The sequence below is a fragment of the Agelaius phoeniceus genome, chromosome Z (assembly GCF_051311805.1).
Source record: "Agelaius phoeniceus isolate bAgePho1 chromosome Z, bAgePho1.hap1, whole genome shotgun sequence".
Lineage (NCBI taxonomy): Eukaryota > Metazoa > Chordata > Aves > Passeriformes > Icteridae > Agelaius > Agelaius phoeniceus.
Window position 1 is genome coordinate 85,191,341 of NC_135303.1, and position 16,474 is coordinate 85,207,814.

At 53.1% G+C, this 16,474-nt stretch overlaps 1 protein-coding gene across 1 annotated transcript; it reads left to right on the forward strand.

The window, feature by feature from the left end:
• The first annotated feature begins 1,606 nt into the window (after window positions 1-1,606).
• Window positions 1,607-5,458, forward strand: LOC129132736 (C-C motif chemokine 19). Its single transcript, XM_054652144.2, has 4 exons — window positions 1,607-1,664; window positions 2,793-2,916; window positions 3,216-3,312; window positions 5,423-5,458. The coding sequence occupies exons 1-4, from the start codon at window positions 1,607-1,609 to the stop codon at window positions 5,456-5,458; spliced, it is 315 nt and encodes a 104-aa protein (XP_054508119.2).
• The last annotated feature ends 11,016 nt before the right edge of the window (window positions 5,459-16,474 follow it).

Below are 16,474 nucleotides of genomic sequence, written 5' to 3' on the forward strand. Positions count from 1 at the left end.
GCTAATCCTTCACCACCTAAACTCGACTTCTGCGGGTTTGGGACTGTCAGCAGGTGCTGACTGAAGTTAAGCTGACACATCCTGTTTGTGCTACTCCTGCTGGGGCACAGGAGCAGCCAGAGGCAATACTTTCCTGATGGAGGAGATCATCCCACACATGAGGCTGGTGCCAGTGCCAGTGCAGGGATGCAGCACCATGTCTGGTGGCATGGCTGGAGTCTCCTCTTGCTTCTTAGCATGGGGTGGGGAAGGGGCAGAGCCTCTCCTACTGTTGAGAGGAGCGTGAGGGACTCACTGAGGTGCCTGGGTCCCAGCTGTGTGCCTTGTGCCCAGGTGGAAAGGGCTCTGTACACTGCTCTCCACTTAGGTGCAAGGACAGTCCAAAGCTGGAGCAAGGGCAAAAGTGCAGGCATAGAGACTCTGCTGCAAAATATTTTTCTCTTTGTCAGTGGGAATTTATCTAGGTGCATCTGATGCCTTTATGTTTGTCCTGACCCTGGGCCCCTCAGAGAAGACCCTGACTCTGGCATCTCCAACTCCCTGCAAGGCAGATGCTGACAGCAGTGACCCTTCCGTCGTCCTTTCCCTGGGCTGCACAACCCCGGTGATCCCTGCTTCCCACAGGGGACTGAAGCAGCCTGGTTTAAGGGACATCACTGCAGGTGGCACTGGCACTGGCATGGTGGTGAGTCACCATACCAAGGAGAAACAGCCCCCATCCCTGTGCTCCTGTGAAGATTCAAAGCGGGAGCGCTGGTGCGCGCTCTCGGCAGTGCCCACGCAGCGGGTGAGATGCTGGCACCCTGCGCTGTGCACACAGCCTCCGTGGGGGATTTCTGCTCTTGCATGGAGAAAACCTGTTTACTGGAAGCTCCATTGCTGCCTTTGGCCAAGAACTCATTTTCTGGGACACCTGGAAATCAGGTTGTCTTTTGGCCTGTGAGATCGTGGTCCTGGAGTGTGCTCTCCTCTCTCTGCCAGCTTTGGATGTGCCCCCATGAAGGCACTGGGGAGGGCGGGGGGGGAAAGGCAGGCTTCAGCAACCAGCCTGGGAGACTCTGGGGGGGAGACAGACATCACCCCAGTACCAACATATACCCCAAAAATTGAGTTGAGGCAAGTTCTACTCCCCACAGCATCAGAGGGTTGAGACTACATGATATTTATTGTGAATGTCCCAGAGATGTCTCAGAGAAGAGACTGGGAAATGTGTGGGGTGAGAGCCCCCCAAGTGCTATCCCAGGACCCTGGGGTGCTTTCACAAGGTAAAAGGACCTTGGAGCTGCCTGGTCCTTCCCAGCAACATCTATGGCCTGAGTGCTGGCAGAAGAGGGCAAGGGAGTTTTTGGCTATAGGATCCCAGAACAGCTGGCTGCAGGGAATCAGCTGCTGGAATAGTCGGGAACTGCTCAACAATTAAATCCAGCCTGTTGTAATTCCTTTTTACAATGTCCCAGCCTTTAAAAGAAAGTGAAAGCCATGTGCTGCAGGGTATATAAGCAGTGGAGAGCAGCAGCAGCAGGGCCCAGGGAAGCTGAGCAGAGCTCACCTCTCCTGCCTGGAGCTCCATTGCCTCCAGCCCATCCTCTGCCAGCTTAGCAGCAAAATGCAGCAGCTGCATCTTCTCTACTTCAGTCTCCTGTTGCTGGGACATATCCTGGATGGTAAGATGGGACCTCTCAAGCTGCCTTTCCTGGGGAAATTAGAGGATTCTGTTTCTTCTCTCTTTTGCGTTTCCAGCAGACTTTTAGAGGGACAATGGCTGCCGCTTCCTCTCAGCCCTCCTGTGTCCTCTTCTTGTAACCTGTCCACAGGGACTTAGTCCTGCCCAAAGTCCAGACAGGAGCCTGCAGGGCACTGGGGCTGGGAAGGTGTGTTTGGGAAAGGGCCATGGTGCAATCCTGCCTCCCCTTTTGGGAAAGGGCCATGGTGCAATCCTGCCTCCCAGTGCCCTAGCCCAGCTTGCATGCATTGGGCTGGGATTGTCTTGGTGCCGTTCTCCCCAGTACACCACCGAGGTGACATTCCTGTCACCCTGTGGTGTAGGGCAGCCTGGAGGCAGGTGGCAGGGCTGGGAGCAAAAGAGAGGGTGTCTGTTAGGGCAGGGCTGATGTTTGAGAGGCTGTTGGTGCTGGATGTGGCATTTGCACAGGTCACAGCTATCTGGGTGGGTGACATCAGAACCTCTACATGTGGTGGGGAGCTGGGGGGTCCAGATGTTTTGTGGTGTTGCACCACCACACGTTGCTGCTGAGGGTACAGATGTCCATGGGTGCTGCCAGCCTTGTCAGGTGTTAACAGTGAGCACAGGATTTGCTGGGAGGGTGACTCTGGATCTCCTTCCCTGCAGAGAAGCAGACAGGTATGTCCTTCAGCTGTCACAGGGATGATCTGTGTGGGGTGGGCTGGTGGTGGGGTAGCTGCCAAAGCTGTGATTGCTTCAGTAAATAAAACTGAAATCATCCCCAACCCCTCAGAAATGCGTGTTTGTATTGCAGCACCCTGAAGCGGGGTAAATAAAGACCCCTGTGTCCTTTCTTGCTAGCTGGGGTGCAGGTGGGTTGCCTTCTGCCTGTTTACTCTTCCCCACCTCCTTTGCTTTCCGTGGGAAGGAGGTAAAGGGCTCTCAGCACTGGGGTGTGAGCGCAATAAAGCACTCAACAAAGGTGCCTGTGTGCCCGGGCAGGGGGGTGTGTGACAGCATTCCTGCAGGCACCGTCCTGCCACAGCCCTGTCTCTCCTCTGGGAGAGGCTCAGCTGGGTGCAGCCTGCTCGGTGTGTTCCTTCTCCAGTGCACGGCGGCAACAACGTCCTCGACTGCTGCCTGCGGACGAGCGAGGCGCCCATCCCGCGGCGGATCGTCAAGGATTACTGGCTCCAGCTGGTGCAGGACGGCTGTGACATCCCTGCTGCCGTGTAAGAGCCCAAAGTGCTGATGGCTGAGGCACTTGCACAGGCAGGGTGGAAAGCAGAGCAGGATGGCAGAGGGATGTTGAGCGGGATTTGAGGGTGAAGGAATAGGGAGAGCTGGAGAAGAGATCCTGGAGATCCAGAGGCACAGTGAGAGGGGACAAAAGCCAGGGAAGAAAGTCATCTACAGGCAGAGATGGGGGAGGGCACTGAGGTGGGGAGTGGGTGAGAGCTTGAGGTGTTTTTGGGCATCCATGGAGTGCCAGTCACTACATCTTGGTTTTTTCCCCTCATGGGCCTGGCAGATTCATCACCACAAAGGGCAAGCGCCTCTGTGCACCCCTCCATTCCCCATGGGTGATTCGTCTCCAAGAGAGCCTGGATGCCAACTCTGCCAAGAGTGTAAGAACCATCCCTGTTCCCAGCCCAGGGGGTGGGTTTATCCACTGCCAGACAGGCTTTTCCCATTGTGACTGGGCTGCTGGGAAGAGCAGGGCTGTGTTCTACCAAGGCATGGATAATTTGTCTTGGTCTCCATCCCTCCTGCCTCCAGCTGGGACTAGTCTGCCTCCTTGGTGGTCCCTCTTCCGCCCCAAATAAATGCAGCCCTGGGATTTTTGTCTACCCAGTTCACTCTTGTCTGAGCCTGGTGTGTGCCATGGCAAATGGCCCTGGGAGCAAAATCCCTTCTCACTTCTGCCCTGTAAGCTTGGAGTCTGCTGCTTGTGCATCTTCATGGAGAGGGCTTATGATGAGCTTGGTCGGTGCTTTACAAGCCCTGATGGGTCCATCACTACCATGGCTTGTCCAGCAGAGGAAGGGACCCTGGAGAAGCTATTAGCCCAAGGAGAACACTAGTATCAGTTGGGTTTTTCATTTCCCTAGGGCAAACCACAGGGCAAGTAGGTCCCGAAGAAGCCATGGCTTGTCCCAACAGCTGGAGGGGACCATCTCCCACCTGTGTATCTGATGCTAACAGAGCCAACCTGCTTTCATCTCCAACCTCAGGGCTGACCCTCCCTGAGACTCATGCCAGTGTGTGGGACAGGGCAGAGCCCTGTCTGCTCTGTCCTTTTCCCTCTGCCTCCAATGTGACCCAGCAGCCTGTGTCAGGCTGAGCCAGGGGCTGCTGCACTCCATCACCTTTGCAGCCTGGAAGCTGTTTGATGGACTGGTCTGTGAGGCGAGCTGGGGACTCCCAGGCTTCCCATCAACACAGCAGTTGTGAGCTCCAGCCATAGTCTGATCCCTTTGGTTTCCATTGCCAGCCCCAACCTAGAGTCCTCCTGCATCCCTGGGAAGGGCTGCCAGCAGAGAACAGTGTGGGGCTGGAGGGGAGTGATGGAAATGTTCCAGATAAGGGCCATACATTGTACTGGTCCTTGCCAAGCACAACCCAGATGCCCTCAGAAAATGTGTAGCTGATGTTGTTCCTCTCTCACTCCTGAATTCCCTGCACTGTTTCCCTCCTGCCCTTCCTTGCAAGGGTAGAAATAGAGCCACTAATGTGGAGCAGGCAGAGATGTGGCTCTTAGCCCTTGCTCTCCTTGGGGATATTGTACCTTTTCTCAGTCCCTCAGCCTGACACCACTGTCCAGCCCTGCCCCATGCCCACGCCTGGAGGTTGTGCTGCTCTCAGGTTATTTGCTGCTAGATCTGTTCATTGCAACAATTCCATGTGTATGCCTCTTCTTTACTCTCTTTTTAATTTTTTTTACTGTGCAGTGATTCTATTAAATAAAAAGAAAAGCCAGCAGATAGTTGTCGTGTCTCATGTTTGAGCCTGAAAGCCAGCATGGAGTGTGTGGTGAGCAGGGAGCACTGCCTACTGTGCTGCACAGGCAAGGGGGCTGTGCTGGGGTGTGGGGAGGAGGCAGGAGAAGGAGGGTTCCTAGGGATGAGGGACACAGCAGATGGGTTGCAGGTCTCTCCTGGGAGTCCCTCAGCACTGTGGAAAACAGGCACCCTGCTCTGCACTGCTCAGCCAGGCTGTGGGTGTGCAGGGATGGGGTAGGAGGGAGCATGCCACTGTTGCACCATCCAGCCCCAAACACTTCAGTCCTGCCTGTGCAGATGCTGGGCTGGATCTCCCCAGCTCTCAGCTTCCACAGGGGCAGAGGACATGGAGGAAGTGCTGCAGGAACAGGAGGTTTGTCCTTGCAGTAAAGAGAAACTGAGGCACAGTGTGGTTGATTCCTCTGGCAGGTCAGCACTTGCTGGCTGCTGGGGTGCAGATGAGTGGGAGGATAAGCTTTTGGGGCAATGGAGGCTGCTGAAGACACCTTTCCTGGGCACACCCATGGATAAGGCACAGATGGCAGCTCCCCAGCTCCTGCCACTCATCGACAGTAAGCTGAGAGTCTGTGGCCCTTTTCCTCCTGAGCCTCAGGTCTCCTGTGCAATCTGAATAAGGTCTTGCTGTCTCAAAGTGTCCTTTTGTCCCCTTTTGCCCAGGCCATGCGATGTCTGAACAAAGCTGTTCTGTCCAGCTGAAGCTTTGTGTGTCCAACAGGCAGGCACCATCCTCTTCTCCCAAGCCCTGCTGTGACTGTCTGCATCATTCAGTTAGTCAGGTTTGGTGCTAACCAGCATGCCTGGGCACAGGTTGGGAATGAAATGGCCCAGGACTGTTCCTGAGGGCAAGGGAAGCACCCCTCAGGGGATGCCATCCACAGTGATGCAGTGGCTGGGCTGTCCAAGCCAGGCCGTGCCCAGGTACCTGAAGGCTTTGTGCTGACACCTCTTGAGCCCAGGCTTAATCCTGTCCCTTCTTCTCCCCTGGTCACTTGCCTCACTCAGCTGGTGGCTGGTTCCTCTTCCAGGTGTTCTCCCCTCCGGGTGCCCCTCCCTGGTATGTGCACACACAGTGCCTCGGCTCAGATGTCTCTGAGTGTGACTCTCAGGCAGCACCAGCTCTGTCCCAGACCATTAACTACAGTGACAGCCCCAGCAATTCAATCCTGGGCAGAAGGAGGAAGAGAAGGAAGGCTGGTATGGGAAGAGGGGCCAAGATAAACAGTGTGAGTGGGAAATGAGGATAACTGGTGCTGGCTTGGACAGAAGCCTTCCTGCTGCTCGCTCAGTGACCTGCGAGGGGGCCGTGGCTGGGGAGGGGGAGGATGCTTGGCATGGATCTGCTCTGAGGCTGAGCTGCTGCAGCTGGAGCAGGTCCCTGTGAAGGGCAGGGACTGCCAGAGGGGCTTAGCCTGGGGTGGATTAGATTCGTCCTTGGCTGCAGGCTCCCAGGACAAGGAGAACAGTGTCCTGGACCAGGGAAAATGAGGGAGAAGGGGCTTACACTGATCTCTTGGAAGCAGGTTAATTCATTTCCATGAGAGTTTCAGGGATGTTGTAGCCAAGCAGCCCTTAAGAGCACGGTTGCAGAGCCCAGGGTTCTCATCTCTCCTGGGAGCAGTAAATGTGTTCTCCTCAGAGCAGTGCAGCTGCACACCACAGATCCCTGCTAGCTCCTTGCCTGCTGTGGTTCTCAAGTGGATGGTGCTCCACGTCCCAGCTCTGGCTGCAGGCTGCTCTTAGCCCCCCACCCCCCAGGAGAGCACAAGAAGAGATGCTGTCCTGGACCACGTACGAGTTCCTGGCTCCTGTCCCTCCTCCAGCCCTGCAGCAGCCTCTCCGTCCACGCCAGAGCCCAACTCCTCTTGGAAATCTGTCAAAAACCAGACTGGTTCAGTGCTTAGTAAACCAGGGAAGGAGTTTCTCTGATTCAAAATGTCAATGATCTCTTTAGAAGGAAGCAGCCACTTTCCTCAGGGAAAGTAGCTAGTCACTGCTGTGTCAAAAACCTTGGTTCCCAGCCCAAAGCCAGTTTTAGTAAAAAAGTCCTCTTGCTTTTTTCTCCCCAGACATGTTTTTCTTGCTCTTTTCCTAACCTCACTGCATCCGCGGGAGTGGGTGGTGCAGGACCAGAATCCATTGCAGTATGATGCAGACATACCCTCAGCAGCTCAGGAGTTACCTGCAAGGATCTCTCTGGCTCTGGAGCATTGGCTGAATCCCTTGGAGCCCTTTATTCAAGCCTGGGGACCTGTATTTCACACGTTGTGGAGCAACAAGGTGCTGTAGCTGCAAAGCTTTCACAAGGAGCTGACAGAACAGCCGCTCTCCTGTGCACAAGGCAGGAGATAAAGGACAAGGCTGCATCTGTGCAAGCAAACTGAGCAGGCACTGGGTCGCTCCCTGGCTGCCAGCACTCACAGCTGGGATCATGAGAGCACTCGTGTGTCTGCCTGGCGTGGTGAAAGCAGTCTTGGATGGTGCCCAGGCTGAGTGCAAGGGGCACCAGACACAGCAGGCACAATCTGCTGCGGTCTCAAGGTCTGACCTGGTGCAGACATACCCAGCTGGGAGGTAGGATTGAAGGTTCCATGGTGGAAAACATCCATTTGCTTCTCTGCTAGCAGGGCACCAAGGGAAATGCTATGCTGGTCTCCCTTGGTGCCATAATATCCTTTCCAGGAAGGGTGTTTACTGGAGCTGGTTTTGTCCCTTGCCTCCAAAGAGAGGGTGTACAGGGGCTTTTCCTGTCACCAGCATCCCCCATGTGCTGCACAGGCTGCTCCCGGAGTGACTGGGGAGGGACCAACTGCATCCTCCCCACATGGACCTGCAGGCAAGGTGAGCAGCACCACCACGGGGCCTAAAAGCTGTTCCCCCTCTCACAACCTTCACACAGCTTCCTCACCTGACTCCCTGGTGCACGAGAGTCCACAGGAAGTGTGGACATGCCCTGGGCCCATTTGCCAGTGCAGGGGCCAGTTGTTCCCCATTCTGGTGGTTTCCACCCCATGGTGCCAAGGCAAGGGGCTGCTCTTCCTTGGCACAGGTGCCAGATCCAGCTGGCAGGGGACCTGTTGGTTTATATGAGGAGATGGGATGTGTGGATGGCTGGGAAGGGTGAGAAGCCAGGTGAAGAAAAGCCCCTTTAGTCTTGTTCCATTGTACTGTCTGCTCTTGCCTAAACAACATGTGTGGATGATGGAGAGGATCCAGAACTGGCATCTCTTATCCTCAGGCCCCTGCTTGCTCCCCCCTCATTTCCAGCATGTCATCACCACTGCTGCTTGTCTGGACACTTCCTGCTGAGATTTGTCCTGTGGGAAGGTGCCAGCACTCTTAGCCAGGCTGCATGGTTCCAACAAGGAGCTGGTGCCATTCCTGCCATGCTCCTCCTGCAGCTGAACTCTCCCTGGTGGCATTGCCTACCCTGCACCTCCAAGGTCTGGAGCATGAAATCAGGGTGTTTGCCCTGCCCTGAGCTCCTGGAGTCAAATTGAGTCCAGAAGCTGTTTTATATGGAGACCCTTGTGCCCGGACAGGATTTGACTCGGCTTTGTGTTTCTAGAAGCAGCAGAAACTGCAGCTCATTGCAGTGGGGGCTGAGCCCCTAGCCAGGCACAGCTGTGCCCAGGTCCCAGGGCTCCCTTTGGAAAGGGAGGGGGACCCTTCCTCTCTGCCCTCAGATGCACCCATCTTCTTCAGATGCACAGTAGCACTAAAAACTGGACATAAAGACAAAACCAGGAGGGCAAGCGAAGAGAAGACTTAACCTGCTGAGAGAATGCTCTGGAAAATACCTGTTACCCATCCCTCCTGAACAGGCAGTAGGCAGTGAGAGCAGGCTTAGTGACATTTCCGTGGCCCTCCCCACCTCTCTCTACTGTTTTCCTGCTTAGCTGTGCCTCCAGGTAAGGCTTTTTTCTGCTCTCCAGCTGTGTGCCCAGCCACGGAAGCCATCCTCCCTTCTTTCCTCAATTGCTCTGCATCCACAGCAGAACGGCCTGGATACAGGGCAAAAAGACCTGAGACTGAGGGGAGGGGTCTCCACCAGCTCAGATTGCAGGGATGGGGCTTGGAGGGGGCTAGCAAAGATCTGGTTAGCTCTGCTTGGGATGAGAGGGACAGCCATGGGGCAAGCAAAGATGAGAAGATTTTGGATGTTCTCATGGATTTGTGAAACTGGTGTGCAGCCTGAGGCTGGCTGGGATGCATTACACCCACAAGCATGAGAAATCTTTCCTAGCCTATGGTGAAAAGGGAAAGCCAGAAGATTAAGCAAGGCACACCCAGGGGCTCTTCCTGCAATCTTTCTTTAGATCTAACAAGAACAAACCACTAATCCTGGTGTCTCACTCTGTCTTCTTGGCCCCGTGCTGCCCAGTTTCTGCCTAGTTTCCTTGGATTCTTCTGCTCTAGATGTATTTTACTGGCATTGTGACTATTCTGTGCCTGTCCAGCTGTGCTGCATCAATGCAGATTTGCAAGGTGTGGTGTTCACAAGCTTCCTGGCTTGGGAGGTTTCCCTGCTGCAGCCTTTAGTTGCTTCTTGCTCCAAACACATCTCCTTCTTCCCTACTTTCCCACAGAAAGTAACATTTTCTTTCTTGCAGATGTTATGGTTGGGAAAGCCCCTTCTCTGCTGAGATGTGGACTGCAAGCCCACAGCTCTGTTTACATGGACGCTCCTTAATCCTGTTTAAATTATCAAGCTGTGACTTTCTGTTCTCTGTGGGAGAGACAATTCTCCAGAAATGTGAGCTGCTGAGGTGGTCTTTGGTAAATAAATAAAGTGCTTTCCTTGAAAGTACCTGCAATATATAGTTTCCCACCTTTTTATTTAGCTGACACAGCTTTTGGAAAGGCACCAGTGTGTGTTTATGGTGATGGATGACAGCCACTGCTCTGCAAAGAACAAAAGCAGAAGTGTCCTGGATACAGATAGAGATTCAGCCTCTTCTCACAGTGCTCGGTTTCCTTTCCCACCACTGCATTGTCCTCTGACCCTGACAAGGACAGCGACCCCAGGGAATTCCCAGTGTCAGAACCAATAGGGCTGTGGGTTTCACTGTCTCCCTGAGGTGAAAGCAGGGATGATGTCTGCTGGAACCCAGCTGTTTCTGAGGGCTGTGTCTGCCCTGTGCAATGGCTCTTTGCTGAGCCTGTGGCATTCAGCTGGCTTCAGGAGGGCAGCAGGTCCTGGAGCTGCTGTCACTCAGCTCAGCCCTTCTCACTTAGGTGGGCAGGCTCTGTCCTGTTTGCACTGCTTTGCCCCCCATCCCACTACAGACACTTGGAGCAGCAGATATTTTGCAGTTTGACAGAGGATGGTAGGAGGGATGCTCTCTCTACCTTCATCTGGATTCCAGCTAAACTACTCACTAGCCTTGCTACCAGAAAATCCAACACAGGTGGGTTGTTGGAAAAAATAGCATCTTCTGGCATGCCTGTGTGCTGTAGAGCTGGTGTTTAAAACTGAGTTACTGCAGACTGAAGCAAAAAATCACCACAAAGAGCCATTTGTGAGTCAGCCTCACACCGAGAGGTGCTCAGGTCTCCAGCCCAGCTCAGCAGCTGGTGCAGTGCTAATAGGAGAAGTGGGGGTTGTGTTGGGATGAGGAAAAGGGGTACACATGCTGCAGCTTGCTGTGACTGCATCCAGCTGCTGTCCTCTTCCTTTCAGCAGGGGTGGCTGCTTGATTTATCTCTGAGATTTCTTTAGTGAGGATTTTGGACATCACTCATGAGGGTTTTGTAGGGCATGAATTATAAAAATCAGTGTCATTGGGAGGTGTGGTCCCAGATGGGACAGCTGGACTCTGGAAAGGTGTGCACCCACTTGGGAGGGTTGTGGAGGACAGTGGTGAGTTTGATCAGAGGTATGGATGATGTGGCCTTAAACAACAGGCTGAAGGAACTTGATTTAATCTTGCTTCCAGGAATGGATGACATGGTCTCCAAGTGCACAAAGGGACATAGTGAAGAGAAAGTGAAAAGAAGTACTGAGTCCAATTCTGATAAGTCAAGAAACCACAGGGGTCAGATTTGGGGGAAATTCCATTTAGCAGGAAGAAGAAGATGAAGAAATGCTGCATGTCCATTGCTGGAAAGTGCTCTTTTCCAGTGAGACCAGAGCTTGTCAGAAAACTGGAAGCAGTGCTGGCTCTGGCTCAGCACAGGATGGGTTAGACCACCCCAGGTAGTCCTTCCTAATCCTTTTTCCCCCTTGTTAAACTGTCCTACCAGGTTTCTAGAGGGTGAGGTGGACCTCCTCAGCCTCATGGTATACTTCTGAGGGCTATGTGAAATCCTTCACTTCCCATGACTTTGAGAATCTCTCTGAAAGGTGGAGAAGGGAGGATGGAGTTACACTCTGAAGTCCCCATTTACTGGCTGGGTGCTTGATGTGAGGCTGCCTGTGGTCACAGGAAACCCTTGCCCCTGGATGCAATTCCAGGATCTGACCTAGTGCCCAAATGATGAAGGTGCCTTGGGAGCTTGGGGAGAGCTTGCCACGCCAGACTGAAGGAAACAGATCTTGTGTTCTTCCATTAGAAGTGCCTTTGAAGCGGAGCAGGCTGTGCAGTGCTCATAGTGGAGTGTGAACCATCAGCAGTGAAAACCAGCATTCTTGTTGTCACCATCTGGGACACATGCTAGGGTGCTCCTGATGAAGGCCTTGGCAGGCTTGGCTCTGTTTCACCAGCAAAATTTGAGTTTGGGCTTGAGGAAAAAAGGGAAGCAACCCAAAGAGATAACAGAAAAGAGCTCTTCAGGGCGAACGTGAAGCCAACGAGTTTAGCATCAAACGCCTTTTGAAAGCAGCTGTGCAGCCTCGCTCAGGGATAAATAAAGGCTGGTTTGAAGCTGGAGAGCTAGCTGGCAGAACACACTGTTCCCATCTTGCCAAACACTTCCCAGACCACCTGTCCTTGCAGGGCTGGGCTTCCTGCAGAGCTTTCATGCTGCTACACGCTCCAGTGGAGTGGATGGGTGTATTGCCAGCATCTCCATGCTCAGCCCAGCTTGGAGCGAGGGCACAGCTCAGGCTCTTCTCAAGGGGAAAGCCCTTGCAGGGTCCTTTATCTCTCTGTAGAGTTCAGAGAGATGGAGACTATTCCACCTCATGGTATATCCTCACCCTTGCGATGATTCCAGGATTTGGAGTGGGAGGCAGCTGTGAGAGTTTGGCTGGCAGGAGATGCGCGCTGCCTGGCCCCAGGGTAGTGCCAAGCAGAGGCCATGGTTTGGGCTGGGGCAAGGTCTGAATCATTGGAGTCAAGGGAGCTCTAATCAAAGCAGGCCCTCAAGTGCCTGTGCTCAGTGCTCTAGCAGAATAAGGAAAGACTCAAGCAAAAAAAAACATCTGGAACAAGATCAGAAGCCAGACACTCTCCTAAACAAAGGAGATGCATGGCCTTGGAGGGGAAAACAGACATGAAAATAGAGACGGAGGGGGCCAACAGAAGGTTGGGTTTCTCTGGATCTCATTTGTCTTCCTTGTGCTGCAGCTGTCTAAAGTAAATGCTGGGGGGCTGTGGTGTGCTGGAACACGCTGGGGCCATTCGTCATGGGCCGTGCTGTCAGCTGGGACAAGTCCATGATGAGCAGAACCTTCCAGCTTTCCAGAGGGCTCTGCCTCACTTGCACCACTAGTTTTGAAGTTGCAGTCTCGTGCTGCCGACAGGCAAAGGTAGGGAGGGAACAACTTCTTTCAACAGGGCATTCACCCCTGTTGACCTGTGACCCTGAGATGCTTTTTCACAAGGACTCTGGTTGGTCTTCAGGAGGGTCATTGCCCTCTCTGTTTCCAGAACCTCTTCAGTGTACTCCAGGAAAGAATTCCTCCTGGTCCAGATCTTGCCCCTCGCTGACTGTGTCTGGCTGTACTTACACAAAAGCCTTCTGGGTCAGTACTTTCCAGTCTGAACAGCCTAACAGCCTCAATCTGCTCAGCATTTCTCCTTCCCTTTCTGTTCTCCTGTTCTGGACAGTGTGTGTCAATGTGGAGGACAGGCAATTCTGCAGGGATTTGATACGGAGCTGCTACAATGGGCTTTCTTTGACAGCCAGGAGATGGAGTCTGGGCACAGCTCTGTTGTGAAGAGAGTCTGCAGCTTCATGCCAAGCTTGCCTGGGCCATCAGGGACAGCACAGGCAAAGAGCAGAAGATCAGAATTCCAAAGTGAGACTTTTTCTCAGCTGCTTGCAAAGGTTGCTGGAGAAGGCCACAGTGGCTGGGATTTTGAGAACTTCCCTGTGGAGCAAAGGGGCTGTACTACTCCAGAACAACGTAATCCTTCCCAGTTTTCCTGTGGGATACCCCTGTCCAAGGATTTCCAGGCAGAGGCTTATCAGGAACAGGAAAAATCCATCAAATAAAATGAAGCTAAAGTCTTCTGGGACAGAACTGCTGAGAGTTCACAGGGGGAGCTAGGGAAGTTTCTGAAGTGTGTAAGATGTACTAGGCTGGTATTCCTAAAGGGGCACAGCAGCAAGGAATGGGAAGTCCCTGGCTGGCTCTTCTATGCCTGATAAGGCAGACTGGCTCCATGCCCTGCTAAGGAAGGACTTGCTTGTGCATCCTTTCTTACTGGAAACAGAGGGGAGAGTCATCAAGATAACAGTCAGAAGGATGAGAAAAGAAAATACGTCCCACTCCAAGCACAGGCATTGTGTTAGCCAAACTCCTAAACTTTTGGAAAGGAGCTATCAGAAACTGGGCAGCATTGAAAGCCACTGAACCCCTGAGCTCCTCTCCCTTCTCACAAAGCTACCCCTGCAGCATTAGAAGTGCACTGATCCCCTGGAATCCTTAAAGGCCTTTTAAAGCCTCCTTCTTCTTCAGGGAGCCTGACCCAGGACTCCCACTCAAATTTGATCAGAAACATCCTCTGCACAGCCCACTGCAGCATTGCTAGGGTCCTGAACCCAAAGGCTCCTGTTCTATTGCATTCCTGTAATGCTCAGGTCAAAGTTTAAAAACATCAGCAGTGCTCTTTTCACCCTCTGTTAATAACCCACTGAACTCTCAGCACGGGTGGGGCACAGCCAGGGGCTGGACAAGTGCCCCACAGGTAGTGCATGAGGTTCCCACACAAGCTCCACCTGGGGAAGCTCCTGCACTGGTGCCTCCTGGGTGCTGGCAGGGAAGGATGACTCTGGATTCCTCTCTGTCTGCTGATTTCTCTTATGTACGTGGTAGTGGTCTCAGCTACCACTGAGACAGAAGAGACGGAAAAGAAGAGGAGAGAAAGACAGAGTGAGGGAGCCTCTGTCCTGACCCAGCACTGCTGCTCTTACATTGTTTCCTTCAGCCCTTGCACTGAGAAATTTCATGTGATGCCTTTCACATCCTTTTATTCTTGTAAGGGGTAAATACTGCCACTCTCCTGAATGATCAAAGAGGCTCATTAACCTGTTCTCACCTTCCTTGTTGGTGTCCTCTGACAAGCCCCACAGGGTACTGGGGCAGCTGCTCTTTCCAAGTAGAAAGGGGTGAAGTGCTTGCTGAGGCACCCCTCACCCTACAGGGGGCTGGATGAGGGGTACCAGCAGAGGTTCTTCCCTGTCCTTCATCCCCAAAAGATCTTTTCCTACCCAGCCTTTCTCACATCCTGAGGAAGTGGTTGCAGATAGAGGAGCTGTGAGTGCTGTCCAGGATGGAGGGTGCTGGTCCTCTGACCTCCTGTGCTACAGGAACAAGAGCTCTGCTGGCTCTCTGCCCTGCTCTAGCAATGCTTAATCCAATGTCCCTGACACCCTGAAAAATCCCAGCCAGCAGAAAAAGGCAGCTGCCCCCTGGGAAGAACAAAGGCACCCCCAGGTCTCTTCTTGTCTTTGTTCAGGCAGGCAAAGTCCAAGGCCAGCTGTCACATGGAGCCAGCCCAGGCTGTGGGTGTGTGGCAGCACATCCTGGAGGCCCACAGAACCTGGAAGCAGGGATAAAAAAGCTGGAGAGAATTTTGCCTGAGGGCATCCAGGGGCAGTGCAGGGCTCAGGACATGATGCACGAGGTTGGGCTGGTTTTATGTGAACTCACAAATGGAACCGATGGGTAGTTCCAGTTCCTTGCAGTAGAGAAACAGCACCCTGGACCACATCTGTGCTGACTATTGACTGAAACATGCTGACAGGTCACTCCAACATATTTCAAGTATTTTATGGTTCCTGTTTGTGGGTTTCATTCAGTTTGTTTGTTGGTTGTTTTGGTTTCTTTTATTGAAAATGAGAGTGATTTCTGTGGACAGGGGTGCTTGGGGTGAGCATGACAAGGACTCAGAGATGAGCACAAAGTAAGAGGCTGCTCTGACAGATGCCTGCCCTTCCTCTAAATTTCTTGCAGCTGCTGTTGCTGCATCCCAAACACCATTTCTGAAGGGACGAGAGGGTTTGTGGTCATGCTAAGGGAAAAATGCCCCTTGTCACCAGCATGGCCCAGTGTGGAGGAGCAGCCCTGGCAGAAGAGATTGCTCCCTGCCAGTGTCAGAGAGCTTATCAGGCAGACATAGCTGCAGCCCTGAGCCCAGGAGCACCTGGGTTTTGGGAGAATGACACTGCTCAGCTCTGCTCCTCAGTAACAATAGGCTCATCCTTTTCAGAAATAACAGAAAAAGCAAGATGAGGAGCATGCCCTGCCATGGTCTCTGTGTGTCACTCAGTGTCCTCCTCCTTCCCTGTGTACAGGAGTGGCAGATAACTCTTCCATTCATTGTATGCCTGGTCTGTTTAGATAAAACTGTGAGGGCTTTAGGGTCTAGGGCAGGTCTGAGTTTCTGGACAGCACCTATAGGAGTAACAGCTCCTTGAGAGAGGCACACAAGGCTGGCACATCCTGCATGTGAGTGCTGATGCTCCTTTTGGTGTGTGGGAACTGAAGCCACAGTGCTGACTGCTGGCAAGGGCCATGGGAAATGCTCCAGCGTTCTCTTTACCTCCCTACTGTCCTAATATCACAGGAAAACACTGACAGTCCTCCAGGCCAGGGGAGCCCTGCTTTGGTCATGGTAATGCTTGTCTTTGCCAGAGACCCCAGCTCAAGGGGTCTGTGAGGTGCTGGGATGGCTCCACAAGCCTTGCCCCCCATAACTCCCCTCTCACACAAACACAGAGCCAGGAGAAGGCATCTGCCAAACTCCCCCCAGCACCAACAGTGGCAGCAGGCAGCAGTGGGAGCTGGGCACGGGGTACAGCCACACATACCCATGGCTGATGGTGAAAGAGCTTGCACAGGACACAGTGAGCACGGGAAGAAGCCAAAATCTCCATCCTGGTGAGTCTCTGCTACTCTTTCTCAAGGTTCCCATGTGCCAGTTCAGAGCTGACATCACATCAGAGCCCTAGGCACATCCCATCCTGCCATTCACTGGGTTTATCCCTCCTGGCACCCTCCTGGTGTACTTGGATGGTGTCACAAGGCTGTGCATGGCCCCCTGTACCTGTATGAGGACACTGAGAGCCACCTGGTTTGCAGCCAGGGATGGGGTAAGGCTAGGCTGCTCAGCCTGCCCCAGGTGCATGCCAGTGAATACTTCCCAGCTAATCAGGGATGTTTTCTAGAGAGCTCTGAGCTGTGCACAGCTAATGTCTCACACCAGTGCCATTTACCTCTGCAGTGAAATAAGCTGCTGATTACACAGCAGTAGATTAAAGGGCTTTCTGTATCTTTACTGGGTACAAGATACAAAAACTTAGCCTGGAAACTGTCTTCAGAGAAAAAAGAAGTGAAGGTAAATCTAAATGATAAAGGGAGGACTTGGCTCCTTTCTCC